The 21,983-nt window shown below is 45.9% G+C and overlaps 1 protein-coding gene across 1 annotated transcript in view; it reads right to left on the bottom strand.

Moving 5' to 3' along the window:
• Positions 1-21,983, bottom strand: part of TRABD2B (TraB domain containing 2B) — a 284,203-nt gene that overhangs the window by 124,674 nt on the left and 137,546 nt on the right. Inside the window, exon 3 of the mRNA XM_065071440.1 lies at positions 6,084-6,230. Within this exon, the coding sequence (XP_064927512.1) occupies positions 6,084-6,230 (147 nt within the window). The remainder of the gene's footprint in view (positions 1-6,083; positions 6,231-21,983) is intronic.

Here is a 21,983-nt window from a genome sequence, read left to right as displayed (position 1 = left end):
ACACAGCTTAGCGAGGAGTAAAGAGCAGGATAGAAGGGAATGCTGGTAAGAACAGAAGAGGAGTTGGGCTGGACAATTTGCTTGAAGGAAATTGAGAGAGGAAGGAAGGAGAAGGAGGAAGGAAGGAGAAGGAGGAAGGAAGGAGAAGGAGGAAGGAAGGAGAAGGAGGAGACCTCCGGAGCTGCCAACACAGGGATGTCCTGTGTGGTGGGACAGCCCTGTCCTCCTGTCCAGCCTCATCCTCCTGTCCAGCCCTACCAAAACTCCAGTCTACTCCCAGTCCAACCAGCCCAGGCCATGCTGGCACCTGGCACAGATTAGATGATTACTTTTAAACTAGCTTTAATTATTTTTTAAGGCAGGATAGTTTGAAAGGCCTAGTGTAGGAGGTAAAGATGCAGAACATCTCCAAGAAAGCGTTTTGGAATGGAACAGGGACTAATTAGGAGAAAAAGAGGGAATAATTCAGACTAAATCAGTGAAGCAGAGGCAAATCAAGTTATCCTTGAAATGCATCTAAGCTGGTGGAAATGCACAAGGCTTAACTCTGGGTTTATCAGCAATCATCGCTCCCAGAGGAGAGAAGCTCCAAGTCTGAAGTTGCCATCAGAGAGCACAACCAATTTACACTGGAGAACCTTATCTGTGGTGTTCACACGGTGTACAATAATAGCGCCAGACCAACAAACGTTGTGTCAAACAGTACCCAAGAACACGGTCCTCTCGGATAATGTCTGATACTAAACCTGCCAAGTCAGCCAAGACAACCAAATTGCCCTCTCGCCTCTTTTCCCCCGTCTTAATGAGGTGACAAATACATCTTCTGGATAAAACACAAAGGGAGAAAAAGCATTTTATAGCTTCAGTCCACAAGATATTGTTTAAAAAAACAACAAGTCTTTCTCAATTCTCTTGAACGAGTCTTTCCAAGAAACACTTCATAAAGCAGCTCTTTAAAAAGAAGGGATAGTAAATATGCTTTACAGCAAACATAGAGCAACGCATAGAAAACAGCATGCTACTACCTTGAACTCCACATGTTCTTCCCAATCATTCTTTCATACTCTTTTATAGTTTATTCCCTTACTAATAAATACAGGTAGTCAACAATCCTTAAATGTTTTTAATGTAAATCAGCCCTTTTCTGCAGGCGAATATGTTCCTTTTCTAATAACACAGTAGTCTTTGAAAGGAAAGATCTTTGCCTTTAAATGTCTTGTTCTAATTTTTCTCCAACTTTCTCTCCCATTGCTTTCTCCATGGAGATCGGAAAGAGAAGGAAGGAAGGAACTTCCAACATAAGACAACTCTAAATGCAAACACATAATTACAATTTTCAAGCAAGACCCTATTTTCAAAACCTGTAGCATAAAAATTATCTGGGCATGTTCCAGATCATCAATAACGAAAATAATCTCTGTGGTGTTTTCCCCAGCACTGTCACCAACAAGTAGACTTAACTCTCACAATCCGGATCTGTAACCAATTTTCTGAAATACGTAAGCCAAAATATAATACTGCTCCAATCTCGAATCCTGTTCTGACATAATACGAAAATTAGACTCAGAAAATTTTGGCTGCGCTTCTGTTTTATATTTTTTACTTGCAAATGCTCCCAATATACCAAGATGCGAAGCTGTAACTCAGGTGCAAGCGGAAAGTACGTACGATCCCATCACCGCTCTCCTGAGCTATGGGAAGGCAACACCTCTCCAGCACCACCTCGCACCACAGCCCAAAGAGAGGAGGTTGGAGATTTACTCTTGGGGCACAAGCGGCTCCGAGCACACATGTCACCCAACACCGGGCAGCACCAGCAATGTCATGTTAACAAACTCCTGGAAGTGCCACCGACCCTTCGCCTGGACCCAGAACGAGGAGCTCATGGGACCGTCTCCATTGCCGCCCGGGACAACCTTGCACTCGCTTCCCTGGAAAGCTGATAATAATTTTCCCTGGAAGGACGAGAGGCTGTGCCAGCTCGCCTGCACTTTGTTACAGCTGAAAAACGATAAGATGCTTCCAAAGCCTTGTGTTACAATAGCTGTGCCTTCGGCTTATGGATTTATCTCCCTTTGCCCTAGATAAAACTCCATTCCTTGGACAAATTAGGTCTGCTTGTCATTCAACACTCTACCTAATGGTCTCAGCTGTGCGTTTCGGCAGTTAGTGAAGCTGGAGCATTCCACAGATAGTTTTCATTGATTTGAGAAGTGAGCAAGAAACCCAGTTGTATTTCATCCAGAATGAGAATGGGGCAAGTTAATGATGTAATTAGAATTATCAGGACCCTTAAATCTTAAACAACAGGTTTAAATGCAGGATGATAACATTTTTAAAGGAGTATATAACACAACCTGGTGATTTATGAACACCAAGTGCATTGTGAAGTGATGCACTAAAACATTTTCTTTAGTTTAGGGAGGCTGACTGCTGACATGGTGTTCACGTATGGATATCTACTGTCATGTTATCAGGACCATCATATGCTTTTCAGAAGGCAACACCCAGTGCCCAGCCACTGTGTTTCAGCACAAATCCATCAGATTTGAACTGCAGAGGCAACTCAAGGTAAGACTGACATCATCCCAGTAAGTTACACTAGGGAGGCTGGAGGGGCTCAAGAAACTCATCCATAAGACCTCAAGCCAACAGCATTAGTATTTCCACTTCCGGTCCTTCTTTCTGCTCCAGGATGAGTTTTGCTCTAAAGGCATCTCGGCATCTTGCAGATGGATACTGAAGATGCTGTGTCTCCCAAGACTCATGCTAGAGGCATTTAGGAAGTTACTGCACCTGGATATATACTCCCCACCACCAGCGTCCCTGCAGCTGTGTTAGACCTGCTCAGCTATCTCTCAGTTCATCACAGTGACCTAAACCAATGGCTCTGAACTGAGGCAAATGATGGACAGGTTCTGCAGCTCCTGCTGACCTTCAAGGGACAAGCAGGCACTAGTAACCTTATAAACACCCCCCCAGAGTATCCTCAAAGAGCGAGTGTCACAGCCTTCTGCAGGTCTCCATGCCCCTGCGGAACGGAGCTGAACTCCTGGCCTCCACCGTTCACACAGGTGTTGAACCTTATGCCTCCATTCCTGATCATTTGCTCCTTCCTATGTGATATTTCAAAGTCACATCAGTGGTTCCAGCTGCAAGGACTTAGCAGACCTCTGAAGTGCTAGGACAGCAGCTGGACATCATGGAAGAACCAGCACACCTAAAAGGAGTGTGACACTCTTGTGTCCCAACACTGGCACAGGTACCCACCCTGAAGTTTAGGTGACAATACATCCCACTTGATATATTTATAGTTTTTCTGCACTTGTAGGCCTGTCGTTTGTTGTCACCTGATGAGACCTGCGATTCACTCCCAGCCCATGATAAATTCCTGTGCCTACATTTAATGTCTCAAGAGAAAGATCCCATGGGGGATGCTTCCTGTGTAATATTTAAACCAAGCTAATCTAAGTAGGTAACCAAATGGCAAAGACTATGGCAGAGAGAGTCTATCATCCTTGCAAAAAATACATAGAATAAACCTTGGAATCCCTACAACTGGCAAAAGTTGACCTGAATAGGGAGTTTATTTTAGGTTTTAATTTTCTATTTTGTTCTACTTGCAATTAAAAATAAATGGTATGAAGCTGGTTTATAGAAACACTACGAAACAAAAAACCTCTTTACCCAAATTAAAAACAACAACCCGTGAGAGGAAAATACTCCACAACATTTAGAGTTCTGCAGGGACCAGTATACATACAGGGATTTTAATTTTCCACGGCCTCTAAGTGTTATAATCTCTATCAACTGTGTGCACTCTGGGACCATGACTAACACCAGTGCTTGAACTCTGACTCGTTGTTGGCTTCTTTCTTCTTTCTTTAACACTGTTTTTAAACTCACATTTGATCCAAGAATTTGCAGGGATAAAGAAGTTTTTACAGCAATCTGTTCCTCTCAAGTCGAACCCACAGGTCTGTTACAGGACGTTGTGTCAACAAATCGCAGATGTCTGAGAGTCAATGCAACCAGTGTGAACGGCCACGACTTGTCTCGGGGACAAAGGCGTTATTGCTGCAGAAACTACCCGGATAGAGATTAAAAGATGACTCGAGACATTCAGATGCCAGGACTGTCTTGATGGTTTTACCTCTAGTAGTCTGTCCTTTGCGTCCATGCCAAACACACCCCCACACCTTGCAAGAGTTATTTCTACATAATCATTATGACTTTATCTCGTGTGCTGCACCTTGACATTGTAAGAATAGTCACAACCACTGACTTCTCCAGGATCCTCTAAAATCATGAGCTCCCTACCTTCTCCAACTCACACACCCCATCTTTAGAGATATAATCCTACCTGAGTTGCTTTATCCCTTTTCAGTGCAAGGCTGTTCAGAATGAACAGTGCTGGCAGCTTTGGTACTAACACAGACTTTTGTTTCAATACTGCCACGTTAACCGCCCCGCTACGTCCTGCCGAGTCACACTAAAACAGCGCTTCACTGTCTAGGACTGGATTAACTGGGACAGCAAAAGTGTTTTAGTCCATTCATCTGCCACTCCTTCTACTACTTGACAATGTTAACTAGATCAGGAAAAAGAGGACACATGACCATTTGTTGAGAATTTAATGAGCTCTGGAGCATCTCCCGTGTGAGGAAAGGCTGAGGGAGCTGGGGCTCTGGAGCTGGACAAGAGGAGACTGAGGGGGGACTCATTCCTGGGGATCAATATGGAAAGGGGGAGTGTCAGGAGGATGGAGCCAGGCTCTTCTCGGTGACAACCAATGGTAGGACAAGGGGCAATGGGTTCAAACTGGAACACAAGAGGTTCCACTTAAATTTGAGAAGGAACTTCTTCCTGGTGAGGGTGGCAGAGCCTGGCCCAGGCTGCCCAGGGGGTTGTGGAGTCTCCTTCTGTGCAGACATTCCAACCCGCCTGGACACCTTCCTGTGTAACCTCATCTGGGTGTTCCTGCTCCATGGGGGGATTGCACTGGATGAGCTTTCCAGGGCCCTTCTAACCCCTGACACTCTGTGGTGTCTCAGAGATCTCTGCCTCAATCACCAGACTGAGCTTACCCTCTCTCTCAGTTCTCTCTTGAAGTCACATATCCTTGATTTGCGTTTGCTAATGGTAAACCCATACCATGATTTAATAGACTTTTATTGGCAAAGCATATATAACATTGTGGCTGCCAAAGTTTATACAGGTCCCCTCCAAGTAAGTCACCGCACCTGAGACAGGAACCTGGGAACATTTATCAAAAAAGGAGAGGTAGGAGATGACATCCAAAGACCAAGTTTCCACAGAATTAACAGGAAAGAGAAAGAGGAACGTACGTATTAAATGAGAATCTCAGAATTTGCCATGAACTATCAAACTGGTCTGGAAAGCAGATTTCTGCTCCATTGAGAGTTTTTAATAGCATTGGATAACTAAGATAAACAGAGACTGAAGGGCTGCCTGAGACACATACAAAATTATTGAATTATGACATGTTTGAGAAGTTATTTACTTTATCAAGTATTTACATAAGGTTCACTTCCTCTTCGTATATAAGCTCAAATATTACAAAGATGTTTTTCCCCCCTTAATGAGGGGACTACATTCAACAGCCACTGCTTCACTCCCCCCCAAAAAATGAAAATAATCCATAATGAACTATTTTTCAGGTACATTCGTAGGCGAGTTTTGCAGGCAGTCCCTTCCCCAGAGCCCCGAGGATACCACGGAAACCTCCCTCTCTCACCAGGGAAATGAGGCACGTGTGGGCAGAAAACACAGGGCATGAAAAAGAAGAGGGGAAAGAGGAGATGGGGTACAAAGTGATGACCCTGAGACCGAAGTCTTACTTATTGCTGTGCTATGGGCACCTGGTAAACTTTATGCCAGGTTCTTAATCCCTCTGGACCTCAACCCACCTCAATTTTAATGAATACAGATTATTATATTCAGTGTAGAAATTTTAGATTAGGGTTTTGGTAGGAGACACTTCCTGTCTCTTTAGGGGACATCGCTATTAAAGCAGCAGATTTTTCTTCATTAGTTGGCCCACCTGCAATACTTTTGCTTACCTGAGAAGTGTCGTGGTTGAATATGACAGCGTTCAGGTCTCCACAGTTATAATGCTTGATGAGATCCTCAGTGGTATACGGGGCCTGCAAGCTCCCTGCTCGGAGGCTTTCGTGTTGGAGCAGAGTCTGGTTCAGAGCAAACAGCACCTGTAGGAACACAGGTAGAACAGGGAGGGGTTAAAGACACGAGGGATCGAAGCCTAAAAGGCAAAACCTTGAAGAACTCTCTTGCGCCTGAAGTCAATTGACCCATCCTGGCTGGTCTTCAGGCACTCGCAGCTCAAAGTGGATCAGATGCAAAGTCCTCTACCAGTAGAAGACCTTGTTGTAAGACCCTTAATATTCCTCATTAAGTATAACTTCACAACACATACACATATTGCCCAGACATCACGGTTTGAGGACTTTCAGGCTTTCTGTGCTGACTGCTCAGCTACATGAGAGACACTGAAAGGAAAAAGTCCTTAAATTTGGAAGCTTGTATTGCCTCTCTTTCCTGACCACCTGCTTAAATCCAAAGCCCAAACTCATAGGGTTTTGATAAAAATAGAAATCTTCCAAACTTCTGACGTTCCAGTTGTAGTATTAGGGCTTGCTGCATGCTTCTAGTAGCAAAAACGTTAGGGAATTCATTATTAGTCTCCCTCCTTTAGGCTTTCCCCCTTCACCCACTGCTTTGCAAAGTGAACAGAGATTCTGAATTGTGACACTGTCCGGCAGACTAGCAGAGTGTCCCCATCCCAAACTGGAATATACCAACAAAGCAGAAGCACTATTTACTATGGAATCTGGCTAACAAAACAAAAGTCCTTAAAGATTACATTTATTTCCTCGCATTACAAAAAGGCTAGTAAATTTCACAATAATTACCACAAACCTTTTTATATATGTGATAGATTGTGGGAGTCATTTATATCAGTTACTGAACCACCAAGTCTGGGCTTTTCATATTCCGCCTTCTAAGAACATTCCAAGGAAACGTGATAGAAAGTAGATGAATAAATCAGAAGAACGGCACCTTTTTATATATGTGATAGATTGTGGGAGTCATTTATATCAGTTACTGAACCACCAAGTCTGGGCTTTTCATATTCCGCCTTCTAAGAACATTCCAAGGAAACTTGATAGAAAGTAGATGAATAAATCAGAAGAACGGCAGTTAAGACAGTTTGTCGCATATTATATAAAGAAACCAAAATATTTTTCCTACAATAAAGTGATACGTAGTGACTGCAAATCCAGAGTTCTGAAAGATTATATTGATGTGTCATTTTTCATGGAAAGACTCCTGCATCCCTCAGCCTCACGTTTCACCACATTTTCGGCTTCTCTCGTCTATAACAGCAGTGCCGTATCCATCCCATGGAATAACCATCATCTCAAAACCCGGGTAAACTAACCCAGTTCAGCCTGCTATTCTTACTTACTTGGCTTAAGCAGCTGAGCCCACTTTAAGGAGTGAAACTCAGAGTTTAAAATTAACAATGTACATACGTATTTGCAGGATGGAAGTTCTTAATAGCTCAAAATTATGATTCCCGTTGAAGTTTATAGGAAAGGAAACAGCAAATTTGATTCACTCCTGCAAAACCTCAAGTATCAAATAAATACGATCTGAAATAATAATAATGATAATAATAAAGCAAAATGTATCTCCAGGGCATTAACAACCTCTTAATATAACGCTGTGACATGCTAACTAACACGCACAAAGTGGGTGAGGAAGAGCAAATGTTATTTTTTAATTTACTTTTAAAAAACATAAAGATGGTCTTTGAACTGAACCTGTGACACCTCGACTCAGCAATCGGTTCCGCATTAAGATCTGAGCCTAAAAGATTTCCTTGCCTAGATCTAAGGGTCTCTTCAGGCTGTTCTCCAAAGGGAACCGCAGGACCACAGGATGAAGTTAAGCATCTTCCTAATTCGTTTTTGCTCTAATTTAAAAAATCTGCAAAAAAAAAAAATACAGTTTGAAAAATTTCAAACCTTTGAAAGGATCTGAGCTTTTTGGTTTTGCCCCAAGGGCTACAGCCACAAGAGGAAACGGTTCATCCCAGGATTTCCTGGGGATTCTAAACATTTTGGCTAATAAAAATAAAAGCTTAGGAAAAGGTTGATGGGCAAACCGAGCGCGGAGGTTTCCCCAAAATGCTTTTAGTAAAATCCTTCTCAGTTTGTATTTTTTAAACAATGGATGTTGCCGGACTTTTATATACAAAAATATGTATACATACAGGCACACACATATACAAACCACCAACAAACCCTGAGGATAACACACTGTGTTTTATGATAAATATAACAAATCCTTACTTTTACTCCCAGTGCCTTTTTTGGGGGGGTGGGTTGTTGTTATTCTGGCTTCCTGGGGAAACCAGCCCTGGGCATTAATGCTCTGGGTCTGTCTGCCTGACTCATCCTAATATATTTGGAACCTATTTGCTAATTTCAGTCTTATCTACAGAGGGTTAGAGGCCCTAAAGAAAACTGTCTATACGTTACTTGAATACAAATGCCAGGCCACAGAAACGCCCCCAGTGCAAGTTAATTTCTTATAAGACACCAAAGATTCTGTAACCACTTAAACAGATTTCTAGAGAAGTCTTGCTAAATCAAGCCATAACCACCACGGGTTTGGTCAGGCGCTTCAAAACAAACGTGAAGAGAAGCAGGGTCTTGTCGCAGCCGCCCGCTCGCTGCCTGGATTTGTAGACCATTTCCTTCCGAGTCAGGTTAAAGCCGTCTTAAAACCTGAATTTATTTGTCCTTACTGTTCTGATAATGCCACAAAAACAACGCCGTTTCCTTTCCTTCTCTCTATCTCAATATCAGCGCCCCCATGACCTCCAGCCTAAGCCCCTATCTGAGCTGAATCTCCCAGAGGTGCCTGAGATTACTGAACAACTGATGACTTCAAAATAAACACACTTAGAGCGACTGCCTATACACAGTCCCACCTAATAAATATAGCAGACAGTATTTGTTCTGGGAAGTGATGGAAAGTTATGACTTCAGCTCTGGGAAAGTGCATTTTTATTCACGCAATTTATGGTCCTGACCTCGGCACGCTTTGAAAGCCGCTGTCTCTGGCCCCATTGGCAACCGATCAACCATGGACTACACAAAGGGATTTTCACCTTGCCAGAAGGAAGCCTTTTGATCCAAGTGGTGTCGCTCTCCTGTGCAAAGCAGGAACCCAACACGCAGACTTTATTTGGGTGTTGGGAGACACCAGCTCAGCCCTTAGGGCAGACCTATGGGTCCTGCTTTACTGCCTGAGAGAGTTTAACTTGTTAAACTTGGGCCATTTCTTATGTTTCTTATGCCAACTGTTCTCACCATCACCCAACAGCGTCTGTGCTGCTGCATCACTTTGACATTTGTTCTTTTGCATCTATCTTGGGCACTTCAACCAAATCCGCAGAGACCGGCCTTTGCCAGCCATGTGGCCTCGATTAGAGACCGAATGAGCCCATTGAAGACCACAGCTAACAGCTTCACTGATTACCTTGACCCTCAAACAGGATTTCCTCCCTCCCTTTATGTCAGCTGCTTGTAAGGTGTTTTGGCCATACGGTCCTGAATGTCATGGAAGAAGAAATGAGATCCCTACTTTTCTAGATGTCACTCAGTACACGGAGTCTTTGCCACGATCACCACTGAACATCAGCTCAAGGATTCAGAGTTAGCTGTATCCTTTCAGCTCTACATTTTTAACACTTTTGTATTGGTGAGTTGACTTTGTTTGATTATCCTGGATGCTCAGGTGCTTTGTCAGAACCAATTCCTGACAAACGCTGGTGACTCTCTGCCTACCTCCTCGTCTAGCAGGCAATGCTATGGATTTCTAACCAACTGTAAGGGTTACCAGGGCCACCTCTTCAATTTGTCTGACTCCAGACCCAAATTGTACTACAATGCGAGAACAGCTTCATGGAGGCATCTGAGAGGCCATTCTGATATAAGACAAGGAAACCTTATTGCCAGATAAAACCCTTGAGCAGTCCCAAACTTTCTTATGAACTATATTGCTAATAAAACAGTGTCCTGGTTTTGCTAAAAACAAGTTTCTCTTTTAGTGAATTTTGCCTGTCAGCTAAAGCTTCATATTAGCTGCATTTTCCTGGAGCACCAGACACATGTTTTGGTAAACCTAGCAATGGAATGCAAACTTATTGATAAGAAGGGATGGACATCTCGCGAGAGGGGCGACGAGAAACAAGTGACCAAGAAACTGACCAACTGTGTATAACATTCCATTCACGTGAATACTACATATAGAAGTGGGAGATCATGAGGATCTCGGGGCTTTTCCCTTTTGCCCTTTTCCCTTCTGCTCATGTTCGACATTAGGAGAGGACCTTGCTAGTCGTCCCTGAGAACTGAGGCCAGTGACAGACTGAATCCAGCTCCGGTTGGCTGCAGAGTCCAGTCCAGGACTTTGGTTGCCGGCTCTGCAGTTGCTGAGACTTTCAAGATTGGTTTTGTATATTTTGTATTATTTTCTCTATTCTTATTAGTAGCATTAGTAAAACATCTTTAATTTTTTCCAACTCTCTTCACTCTGTGCTTCTTTTCCTCCCAATCGCCTCTCCTTAGTGAAAAGGGGGGAGAGGGAGGGGGAAGTGTGGGGGGGAAGAGGGGGTTAACAATACATCTGCCAGGGTTTTATTGTCACCCCGCAATCTTAACCCTCGACAAACAGATCACAAATTCAGTTCTTCAAGCTGAAGAGAAATAGACTTGTGTTCCTCTGGAGCATTTGCTATACAGGAGACTTGAGAACAAAAGGCAAGCCTGAGACATCTCTCAGCCCAACCTTTTATGCTCAAACTTCACCGTTGGGTGATGGAGGAGAAATGACTTTGCAGTCCTGAAGTGACTAAGGCTGAGGGACAAACATTGCATCCACGGGACTCCAGTAGCTGGGGTTACAGGATGACCCTTGCATAGAACCGTGATTAATAACAATACCGCAAAAACAAGTACTTGAATTCCATCCTATGATGTCAGCTCTCGAGCAAGCAGCTATTGTTTTCATTTGCTCTCTCTTTTGGACACATGCCACCACAATGCAAACACTAAATAAGCATTACTGGAAGCATCCGAGTGACTATGTCCTGTCACTACCCAAATTGCAACTCCAGAAAATAAATTCCAACTCTCCTGCCTGCTTCTAAACAAACTGCAACATGAACATTGAGGTACACAGTTCTTCAGGGCTTCTTTTGTTGTTATCCTTCTCTGTACTCAAATAGAAAATAAAATAGACAGTTTAAGCTCAAAATAGTGGCTTGGGAAGACAACAACAGAATTAAGAAAACACTAAATCCTTGATTTTTCAGATTAATGAAAAGCAATAAAAGTGTTTGCCCAAATCTGTTCAGTTCCATTGGTTTGCAGAAGGTGGGTTTCCCCCTTCTTTCAATCTCTTGTGCTGTTGCAAGGAATTAGTGAGCTGTGAAACTCACCTAATGCAGTCAGCATCAGGAAATGGCTCCGAAAAACAGCACCTGAGGGATCTACAACCGAGTCCCCCAGTGTCCAAACGAAACCCTGGATGCATCGGCACATTGTAGAGCCGGGGCCACGGGAGGAACGCGCCCGACTTTGTTGTTGTTGTTCCTATAAAGGGACGGCTAAGGAAAGTGAAACTATTAACTCATCCACTGGAATTTCTGCTCACAAAACCGTGCCCCCTGTTAAAGCTCCTCATAAAAGCCTTTTGGCTAGTTGGTTCCATATGTTCCCCAAACCCACGGTTATTGCTTCTGAAAGGCAGGAGTAGTTAACAGTCTGCGGCTTGGCACTGACCAGGGAGACCTGAGGACCTCGCTTTTCCCCCTTCCCTTTCAAACTGCCAATTAACCCGCTTAATAAAACAGTTTGAGTCCGACCGAGGTGCTTGGAGAAACCCGTAACCACCACCGATCCTACCGCCTTAGCCACGACAGCCACACGTGGCACGGCCTGGCGACGGCCCTGGGACCAAGACTGGTTTTATTGATGCTGAAAAAGCTGCAAGAGATCAGGGCTGCAGCCTTCAGCCCTGCACACCCAAAGCTCCTGCTCAAGTTGACTTCTAGCAGCTTGACAGAGCAGCGAAGATGCTGAAGGGAGTGGAGCATCTCCCGGGTGAGGAAAGGCTGAGGGAGCTGGGGCTCTGCAGCTGGACAAGAGGAGACTGAGGGGGGACTCATTCCTGGGGATCAATATGGAAAGGGGGAGTGTCAGGAGGATGGAGCCAGGCTCTTCTGGTGACAACCAATGGTAGGACAAGGGGTAATGGGTGCAAACTGGATCACAAGAGGTTCCACTTAAATTTGAGAAGAAAGTTCTTCATGGTGAGGGTGGCAGAGCCTGGCCCAGGCTGCCCAGGGGGGTTGTGGAGTCTCCTCTTGTCCAGCTCCAGAGCCCCAGCTCCCTCAGCCTTTCCTCACACGGGAGATGCTCCACTCCCTTCAGCATCTTGGTGGCTGCGCTGGACTCTCTCCAGCAGTTCCCTGTCCTGCTGGAACTGAGGGGCCACAACTGGACACAATATTCCAGGTGTGGTCTCCCCAGGGCAGAGCAGAGGGGCAGGAGAACCTCTCTGACCTACTGACCACCCCCTTCTAACCCACCCCAGGTACCATTGGCTTCCTGGCCACAAGGGCCCAGTGCTGGCTCATGGTCACCCTGCTGTCCCCAGGACCTCCAGGTCCCTTTCCCCTACACTGCTCTCCAACAGCTCATTCCCCAACTTATACTGGAACCTGGGGTTGTTCCTGCCCAGATTCAAGACTCTACACTTGCCCTTGTTCTATTTCATTACATTTTTCCCTGCCCAGCTCTCCAGCCTGTCCAGGTCTCTGGATGGCAGCACAGCTTCCAGTGTCAGGGGAATTCCCCCATGCAACCAAAGAGTTTTGTGGGCAGTAGAAGTTTGTGAGCAGGTTTGAGAAGAGCAGAGCTCCAGGAGAAGTGGACATGTAGCACATCAATCCGAACGTGTCACCGAAACAAAAGCAGTCATCCCAGATAAGTCTAACACCCCCCCAAAAGTGTCCGGTAACAGATACTTTGGGAAAGAATGTAAGAAATGCGCAAGCAGAGGGTCAGCTTTTTTCGGGCAACACTTCCCATCTTTTGGAAATCCGCCAGTTGGGGAGCTCGTGGTTGAAAACACCTCTTCTATTGCTCCTTCCCACCCATTTCCCCATTCCCCCTGCTTTTACCTCAACATTATCACCGCGCTTGGTTGCACGGCTCCATTTAAAAGCAGCCAGCTGCCTGATCCAGGCAGAGGAGGTCACACCCTCTACTCTCGCTTTCCTCCACCTTAAATGGGCACATTGTCCTCGCCTTCAGGATCATCACCTTCAAAGGGGGCACGGAAAACCCTTCCCAAGAACCTGACACCATGTTTGCGCTCTTGACTCACAAGTAGAATTGTTACCGGGCCCATGTGGGGTTTCGGTTTTAGCTTTTTTGTCTCCACCGTAACAGGAGGAATGTGGGAACGTGCCCTGGGCAGAACGTACCCAGCCAGCCCTGGTGACGAGGAGCTGCCGTGGAAGGGGCACCCTCGTGGAAAAAGCAAAGCTCGGGGGGGCTTGGGGAACTCCCACTTTTAGGCACCCAGCCCAAGGTATTTGTTTTGAAAAGCCCGGTTTCATGATATGTTGAACATCCACCCATTGAAAAATGCAACCTGTCCTGGGTGTATTTCGTTTGAGGTTTTATTCATATTACTGCTTAATTTTGAACTGTTTCTTTTTAATTACCAGCTGAAGCTACATAGTAAAATGGAGCAGCCCCACAGGCATGTTTTTCTTTCTATTATATTACAGTGAGGCAGCAGATTAACTCCCTCAGCCATCCCAGCTTAACACCTCGCGATGCCAGCTCCTGCAGCAAGAACAGCTGAAGGGGACATGAAGCTATACATCCTGAATTTCCAACTCCCAGCCCCGGGTACGAGCACAAACAGGGGCCGATTGCCACGTCCATCAGTGTGCTGGAGCGTAAATCACAGCCCATCGGGAAGGGCAGAGATTCCAGCGAGGCAGGTGGAGCTACAACCTCTGGCCAAGGGCAAACGGTTTGGGGCAACAAACGTCTCGGTGTTCTGGTGCCCACGTGAGCCCGGCTGAGTCAGCAGCGGTAAGGAAGGGAATATTTCCTAAGCCTGAAGGTGACTGCGTCGTCATAAGGGAGCAGGGAAAGCAAGGAGGGAGGGAGGGAGGAAGGAAGGAAGGAAGGAAGGGAGGAAGGGAGGAAGGAAGGGAGGAAGGAAGGAGGAGGAAGGGAGGAAAGAAGGAAGGAAGGGAGGGAGGGAGGGAGGAAGGGAGGGAGGGAGGGAGGGAGGAAGGGAGGAAAGGAGGGAGGAAGGGAGGGAGGAAGGGAGGGAGGGAGGAAGGGAGGAAGGAAGGAAAGGAGGGAGGGAGAGAGGGAGGGAGGAAGGGAGGGAGGGAAAGAGAAAGAGAGAGAGAGGGAAAGGAAAGGAAAGGAAAGGAAAGGAAAGGAAAGGAAAGGAAAGGAAAGGAAAGGAAAGGAAAGGAAAGGAAAGGAAAGGAAAGGAAAGGAAAGGAAAGGAAAGGAAAGGAAAGGAAAGGAAAGGAAAGGAAAGGAAAGGAAAGGAAAGGAAAGGAAAGGAAAGGAAAGGAAAGGAAAGGAAAGGAAAGGAAAGGAAAGGAAAGGAAAGGAAAGGAGGAAAGAATTGAGAAAAAGAAGCCTTCAAGAGGACACAGGGAGCTTGCTCATCAGGGATAAGCTCTTGCGTTGTTTGGGTTTGTTTTCTGTTTGTTTGTTTGTTTTCTTAGCTTAGCATTACCTCAAGTCTGAATAAATCATACTACGCAAAAGGGTCTTACCACCGGGGGAAAGGGTGAACAAGCACGGGGTACCCCGTGTCCGCTAATGAACACAGGGCTTGATCTGCAGCCTGCTCACTTCAGCTCTCCTTTGCTTAGAAAAAAACCACCCATGTCATTAATCAGCACAGCTAATGGGATCCCAGCTGTGCCAGCTGTTACAGGGCACAGCGATCCCTGGGTGGCCTCACCAGGGCAACCCGTCTTTCCTCCCAGAAATTCACAGTTACAACCTCAGGATCAGCTTCAGGGTTGCAACGCAGACCTTATAAAGAACGTAATTTGGGGAGCGCTGGCAGGGGCTCCAGCCCTTCGTGTTTGCTGTAGCAGCTCTGGAGAGGGAGCCCGGCCGGGGGGGGCGCAGGGCGCTGCTGTCACAGCGGCAGCCCCGGCGCAGGGCTCGTGTCCTTAAACATCCCAGAGGAAACAGCCCAGCACCAACGGCATGATTCTTGTGAATAACGATGCCACGTTGGCCCCTTGTCCCAAAAGGAATCACAGAATAACGGAATTGACTGGGTTGGAAAAGACCTCAGAGATCATCAAGTCCAACCCTTGGTCCAACTCCAGTCCATTGACTAGATCATGGCACTAAGTGCCATGTCCAATCTCAGTTTAAAAACCTCCAGGGCTCACCCCGATTGTCCCACTGACAGTGAGAGGGTTTTTGGGTGCAGAAGTGAACAGTCCACGCTCTGGGCTACCTCCTCCTCCAGTAAAATGCCTGTGCAATTAGGCGGTGACATTACAGTGCTGGGTAACAACAGATGGCCACAAAAATCCCGCGGACAACTGCACGGAGGTGTATTTTATCACAGCCTGGGAAAGGGCACTGAAGGTGATCAATCGTAATTCACCGGGAAGACAAGCAGGCGCGTTGCGGGAGGGCACGACTGGAGCTGCACCCCTCAACTGCTGCCCAAATCCGACTCTGAAACGCTCTCGCTGATCCGCGGGTGTTTCAACACCAAACCGCAACGCTCGCTGCAGGCACCCACTGATCTCACCTGCAGGTCCCCCGTCCAAGGGGACAGGTGAGGAAAGCCACTGACACAGATAAACAAGAAATAAATGCAGCAACTCCTTTGCTTTTCTGCGGGAGACACAGCAAAGGGCAAAGGTAGAGATTAAAAAGCAATGAAATAGTCACTTCAGAGCTCAGGGCATATGGGCAAGACTGGCTGGGTGAAGAGGAGGAGGCAGCAGATCCATACGCTGCTGCCCTTATGGCCCGGGAAGAGCTGTATACAATACACAGCGCTACAGCCCTGTTGCAGTCTGCAGGGTTTGGCCTGGGAGGAGCAAGTTACATAAAGACTATTAACTATTCAGTTAGCCAGGGAAAGAAGGTGACCTGCCCATCAAATCACAGCAGCTCGGATTTCTAATATCATCTACTTGTTGCCAAGCACTTGCCTTCAAACCAAGCAGAGGCCAAGAATAATTACTTGCTATTCACTGAGTTATTTACATCAATTTTTTCAGCAAATATATTCAGCTAACAAATAGCTTCAAGGAAACAGCAATCCATTCACAGTCAAGTTGCCAAGATAGAAGAAATTTAGAAAATTAATTATTTGTAACAAACTACTCCATTAGCTTTCAAGGTCAGAATGATAAATTCAGGCACTTTATTTTCTACTGTCTATTAGGCTCCCTCAGTGTAATTCTGTTGTTTATGAATTACGGGAGGTAAGCTATAACTTTTATTTTCATTATCATTGGGACTCAATGATCCCCGAATGTGGCATACTCACATATCAAATATCCCCGAATGTGGGATACCCCCCCACATAAATAATGACAATAAAAAACATAATTAGTATCGTTTTCAGGCACCATTCTGGTCCGTGCAAACAAACAGCAGAGAAAATACCTGCAAAAGAGATAAACCCGGGTTTACCTTCTGTGTCTTTAGCCACATCTCCTAAGGTGCACTGCCAGAAGTACAGCCAAACAAATCCTTCCCCCCCCCGCCCTTGTTCGTTGCCTGATCAATACTGGTGCACTGTAAATACACCCACATGCAAGTAAGGATGTGCTGCCATCCCCTGAAACACTCCGTAAATATTCAGCATGTTGTGCTTCCCAAGGAAGATTCCCAAATATCCTCCAGCCCTCGCTGATGTGGCACATGGGGACACAGCGCAGGCGAGTCCTAGAGACCCCAAACTGGAACAAAAAAGCAATTCCCCAAAGCAAATCTCTTTGCTGTCACGCTGCGGTAATATAGATGAAGAACATTTGCACTATCGTGACTGCGGTGCTGGAGCTCAGAGGCTTCATCCCGCTCTTCCAGCTTGGGAGACATCCAACGAGGGACCCCAAAGTGGTGTGGGCACTACACCGCACACAGAGGATCACTCCCAGCTTTGGCTTAACTTTGTACGCCTAACTCTTAGGAGCACAAGGAGCTTCAGAGCCAGTCCCAGCTGGTGTAATTTAGCATAGTTCTGATGATTTAGAGCCGCTGAAATCCCGCCTGCAGGCCCTGGAGGAGGAGAAGAGGATGATGCCGGGGGTAGGAAATGACATCCTCCCCAAACCAGTGGGGGACCAACTCAGTTTGAAGACAACGTCTGCTCTGCATTTCTTCTCCCCTCACGATCTTTTCACCTTCCCTAATGTAGGTACGTAGTGTAGGCTCGGGTGGTTTTATAGACCAAGCTCTTTGCAGGTGTACGTTGGTCAGCTCAGTGTCCCCCAACCACGCTTTGCTAATTAACTTGACAGGGAATTTTGCCTCATGCTTGTAGTTTGTCCAAGAGCAGTTACGCTTGCCATTTAACTGTTCCCCAAAGTGAGAGAAAATTATCAAATTCTGAAATGAAATTATCAAATTCTACAAATCTTAGCTTAGGTTTTGGATAGCAAAGGCTCAGGACCACTTAGAAATGAGCTGAAATTATTTAGTAAATTATTCCAAACCGTGCATAAATCTCAGAAAAATGTCAGGCAGTTAATACAGAGAGGCAAAAATTGAATAGATTGCAAAAGAAGTTACCCAGGAAACACCCTCCACTGAGCATTGGTAACTAGATGTTACTGGATTCAAAACATTAGGATACAAACATTACTAAGACAAAGACTTCATGGAGTCTTGTTTAAACTGCAAATTCTGACTCTTTTTTTCTCCTCTTTGCTTTTAGGAAGCTAAATTACATTTTAGTTTGCCTGTTTTCATCACATCTCGCTTTGGGCACAAATGACTGAGAGAAAAAGCTCTGCTCTTTCTATGCTGATAGAAATTGAAAAGGGATTAACCAAAAAGCAATAAACTATTCCCTCTGAATTGCTAGCCCTAAATTTTCTTATTAGTGTCTACCCACACTAATTTGAAACTTAGCATGCGGGTTTTCTCCAAAGCTGTCAGCTGAAATGAGCTAGTTCTGCTCCTTGCAGGCTGCAAAGGAACTTTCTGCTTCCAAAACACACCCCCTCCCACCAAATATACCAATGTTGGCCTCTTCAGAATTTCCCATAGGTACATGGTGGTGTTAAAAAGGGAGTAAAGACAGTAGTTCTACAAAAGATCCGCAAAATCTCTTTCAGTGACAATGGGAGTTGCTCAAGAAAAGCAATCCACAATGTCTTCTCTTTGGGCTTTCTCAATGTCTTCTCTTTGGACTTTCTCTCAGTTCCAGCAGGACAGGGAACTGCTGGAGAGAGTCCAGCGCAGCCACCAAGATGCTGAAGGGAGTGGAGCATCTCCCGTGTGAGGAAAGGCTGAGGGAGCTGGGGCTCTGGAGCTGGACAAGAGGAGACTGAGGGGGGACTCATTCATGGGGATCAATATGGAAAGGGTGAGTGTCAGGAGGATGGAGCCAGGCTCTTCTCAGTGACAGCCAATGGTAGGACAAGGGGTAATGGGTTCAACTGGAACACAGAAGGTTTCGCTTAAATATGAGAAGAAACTTGTTCCTGGTGAGGGTGGCAGAGCCTGGCCCAGGCTGCCCAGGGGGTTGTGGAGTCTCCTTCTCTGCAGACATTCCAACCCGCCTGGACACCTTCCTGTGTAACCTCATCTGGGTGTTCCTGCTCCATGGGGGGATTGCACTGGATGGGCTTTCCAGGGCCCTTCCAACCCCTGACAGTCTGGGATTTTGTGTGACTTGCTGTAAGAGCGTTGGGAATGGCAGAGCACAAGTCCCTGTAGCATCGCATGAAGTCTCCAGTCCATCCCCAGCCATCTTACAGCTCTTTTGCCAGTCTCCTCTCTAATAAATTCAGAAGCTCCAGCACCTACAAGTTTCCAGATGATGCTGCAAGCCACCTATTCAGGACTGCCTGGAGTCCCCTTGCCTCAGTTGTGCTGCATGACCAAGAGCGCAGTTCCCAGCTGGCACTGGCCCCTCTGAGCCAGCCCCACTGCCCACCCTGCAGCCTCGGGCATGGTTTGACCCTTTGTTTTCACAACTAAACGCTACCAGATGGACACATCAGTTCAAAGGCTGGTGGAAACAATTAAGATTACAGGAAGCCACGTTTATCCTTCCACCTATAGCACTGAATTAATCACGGCTGATAGAGATCTAAACAGAGCAGCGAGGTCTTGCCTTCGTGTCCCACTCAAGCCCCTGATTTATATCACTGCCTGTCAAGAGATGGCAGAAGATTGCCCAGTAGCAGCTGAATGCTTCTCTGTCACTCTCTCCCTCTCCTGGGGAGACAAATATAAGCCGGGACATTCCTGCTCTGCTCAGGATGCCATGAAACCTAAGCTGGTGTTGACACAAGCATTAGGCCCCAGGACTGTATAACAGGTCACTGACAGAAAGATATAAGATAGAGCTTCCAAATTTGGCTGGCCACACACAGGCAGGCACTGGAGCGCGGTCACTGCTGGCTCCCAGAGCCTGCAACGGACACCCGGGAGCCGATGGGCACCCACGGGCACAGCGCTCCCGCTCGCCAACCCATTCCTCAGCTCTGACTTCTGGTAGGCTCAGTGGTGATGCTGCTTGAGATTTTTATGGGTTTTATATTAGGTATGTCCTTTCTAGGCTTCAAAGGCTGGATTTTGTTCTAAACACAGGAAAAATCCAGGGGCTGCTGGATAGCTATGTCCCTATAGTTGCTATTAAAAGAATGATAAAGGATGGAGTGCTAGAACCCATCCACACTGGATGGGACTGGGAGTTTGGATGCCCAGGTGTGCGTTGGAAAATCTGTGCTCAAATAAGCTAAACATTTAGTGCTCGTCTGCCTCTCAGGTGTCCTACGCCAAGGACCCAAAGGGGAGTCTCAGTGACTGGGGGCTCAGTGCTTTTTTTGGCAGCAGATCTACTGAGGTCTGGTTCCTCCTATTCCAGCGACACACCGATGCCCACATTTCATGTCAACCATGGAGTGGGAGCGGATCTGCTACCATATGCTGAGCTTTCCTCCATCCGTGGGAGGCCAAGCAAAGACAAACAAGTAGACTCGAGTCAACGCAAGGGTTAATTTAAGAACTGAGCTCGTTTAAAATAAAAGTTGTCACCAACCAAAAAGAACAAGTAGCCATTGAAGAGAAAAACTGTTGAGATTTATGGACCCCGTTCTACAGACATAAAAGGGGAGTCAATCATCATTTGAAGTTTATTTTTTTAATAAGAGCTCCTCAAACATTGCCTCCGCTTTTCATTGCGAGAAACGTAAGCCCATGGCTGTTAAAAGTTAAAAATTAGGGGTTTCCTAAGTGGGAGCAAAATGCATGGTTGCTCTGTATGACCTCGGCTACTCTAACAGCTACTGCTAATTCCCAGTGGAAGCATCAATGGCTTGTGCAATAGACTCCTTTCTTTTCTTGTACAAATTATTCCTTTATATTTCTGAACTTCTGAACCTCTGGGCTTAATAAAAACTCCACAAGAAAAGAAGGAAAATGATTGAGTGTTTATAACAACATGCATCTTTTCTGATTATCATTCCAGGCTGTGGCACTTGCAGTTTAGCGAAGCCTTAGTCACAGCTGCTCTGCAAAACCATTCAGAAATGGAGGGAGGAGAGGGACGGAAGGGACATCTCCTCCTACATAGCAACTGCGGTCATTGGACATTTCGAAAAATTCCCAAACATTTACTTTTACTGTCTCCCTCCCGCTGCCAAAACTATTATATAACCTACCCACTTACTAACTGGGTTATAAACAGAAATTAAACGCTGCCCGGCCTCGTGTGCTCCAGCCTCGCAGCCTCAAGTTGAGCCGCAACCCATCAGAATGTGGGCCATAAAAAGTTACAAAATGAAGCAAGATAAAAACTTCAAAACCCCACCCACACATGCAAGCACAGAAAGAAACAAATCAAAGGAAAATAATAGGAATAAACAGTCTTTAGCCTCTTTTTTCTTTTCAGTTGTAAATGGAAACCAATGTGACAGTGCTGCAACAGATGACAAAGTCTATTTATTTTTTCTAAAAGATCTACAGTTATTGGATTCCCCACTGCTTCCCAAAAGGCTTATATGGCTTTCAAATGCAAAAGGCTAACACTAGAAAATGTGTTTCAATAGAAAATGGCAAGGCCAGGCTCAGAAAACGCTCATCTTCCTCCAACAGTCAATTTAACAAGCACTACATTACTGATTATTGCATTATAGATCCCTTGCTGCCCAGCACCATCGCTTTGTTGTTTAATGTCACGCTAAGTCATAAAAATGATAGGCCAGGCTCTTCTCGGTGACAACCAATGGTAGGACAAGGGGTAATGGGTGCAAACTGGAACACAGGAGGTTCCATTTAAATTGGAGAAGAAGCTTCTTCCCAGTGAGGGTGGCAGAGCCTGGCCCAGGCTGCCCAGGGGGTTGTGGAGTCTCCTTCTGTGCAGACATTCCAACCCGCCTGGACACCTTCCTGTGTAACCTCATCTGGGTGTTCCTGCTCCATGGGGGGATTGCACTGGATGAGCTTTCCAGGGCCCTTCCAGCCCCTGACACTCTGGGATTCTGTGATTCTGTCTCAGTATTGACTTGCAATGGTGCAAGACAGAAAGAAAGTTCATACCTAATGGTAAAGTCACTAACTTGTGGTCAGAAGATGTGGCTTAGCTTTCCTGATACG

Source organism: Columba livia, chromosome 8, assembly GCF_036013475.1.
Source record: "Columba livia isolate bColLiv1 breed racing homer chromosome 8, bColLiv1.pat.W.v2, whole genome shotgun sequence".
Lineage (NCBI taxonomy): Eukaryota > Metazoa > Chordata > Aves > Columbiformes > Columbidae > Columba > Columba livia.
This window is presented reverse-complemented; position numbering and strand designations above follow the sequence as displayed.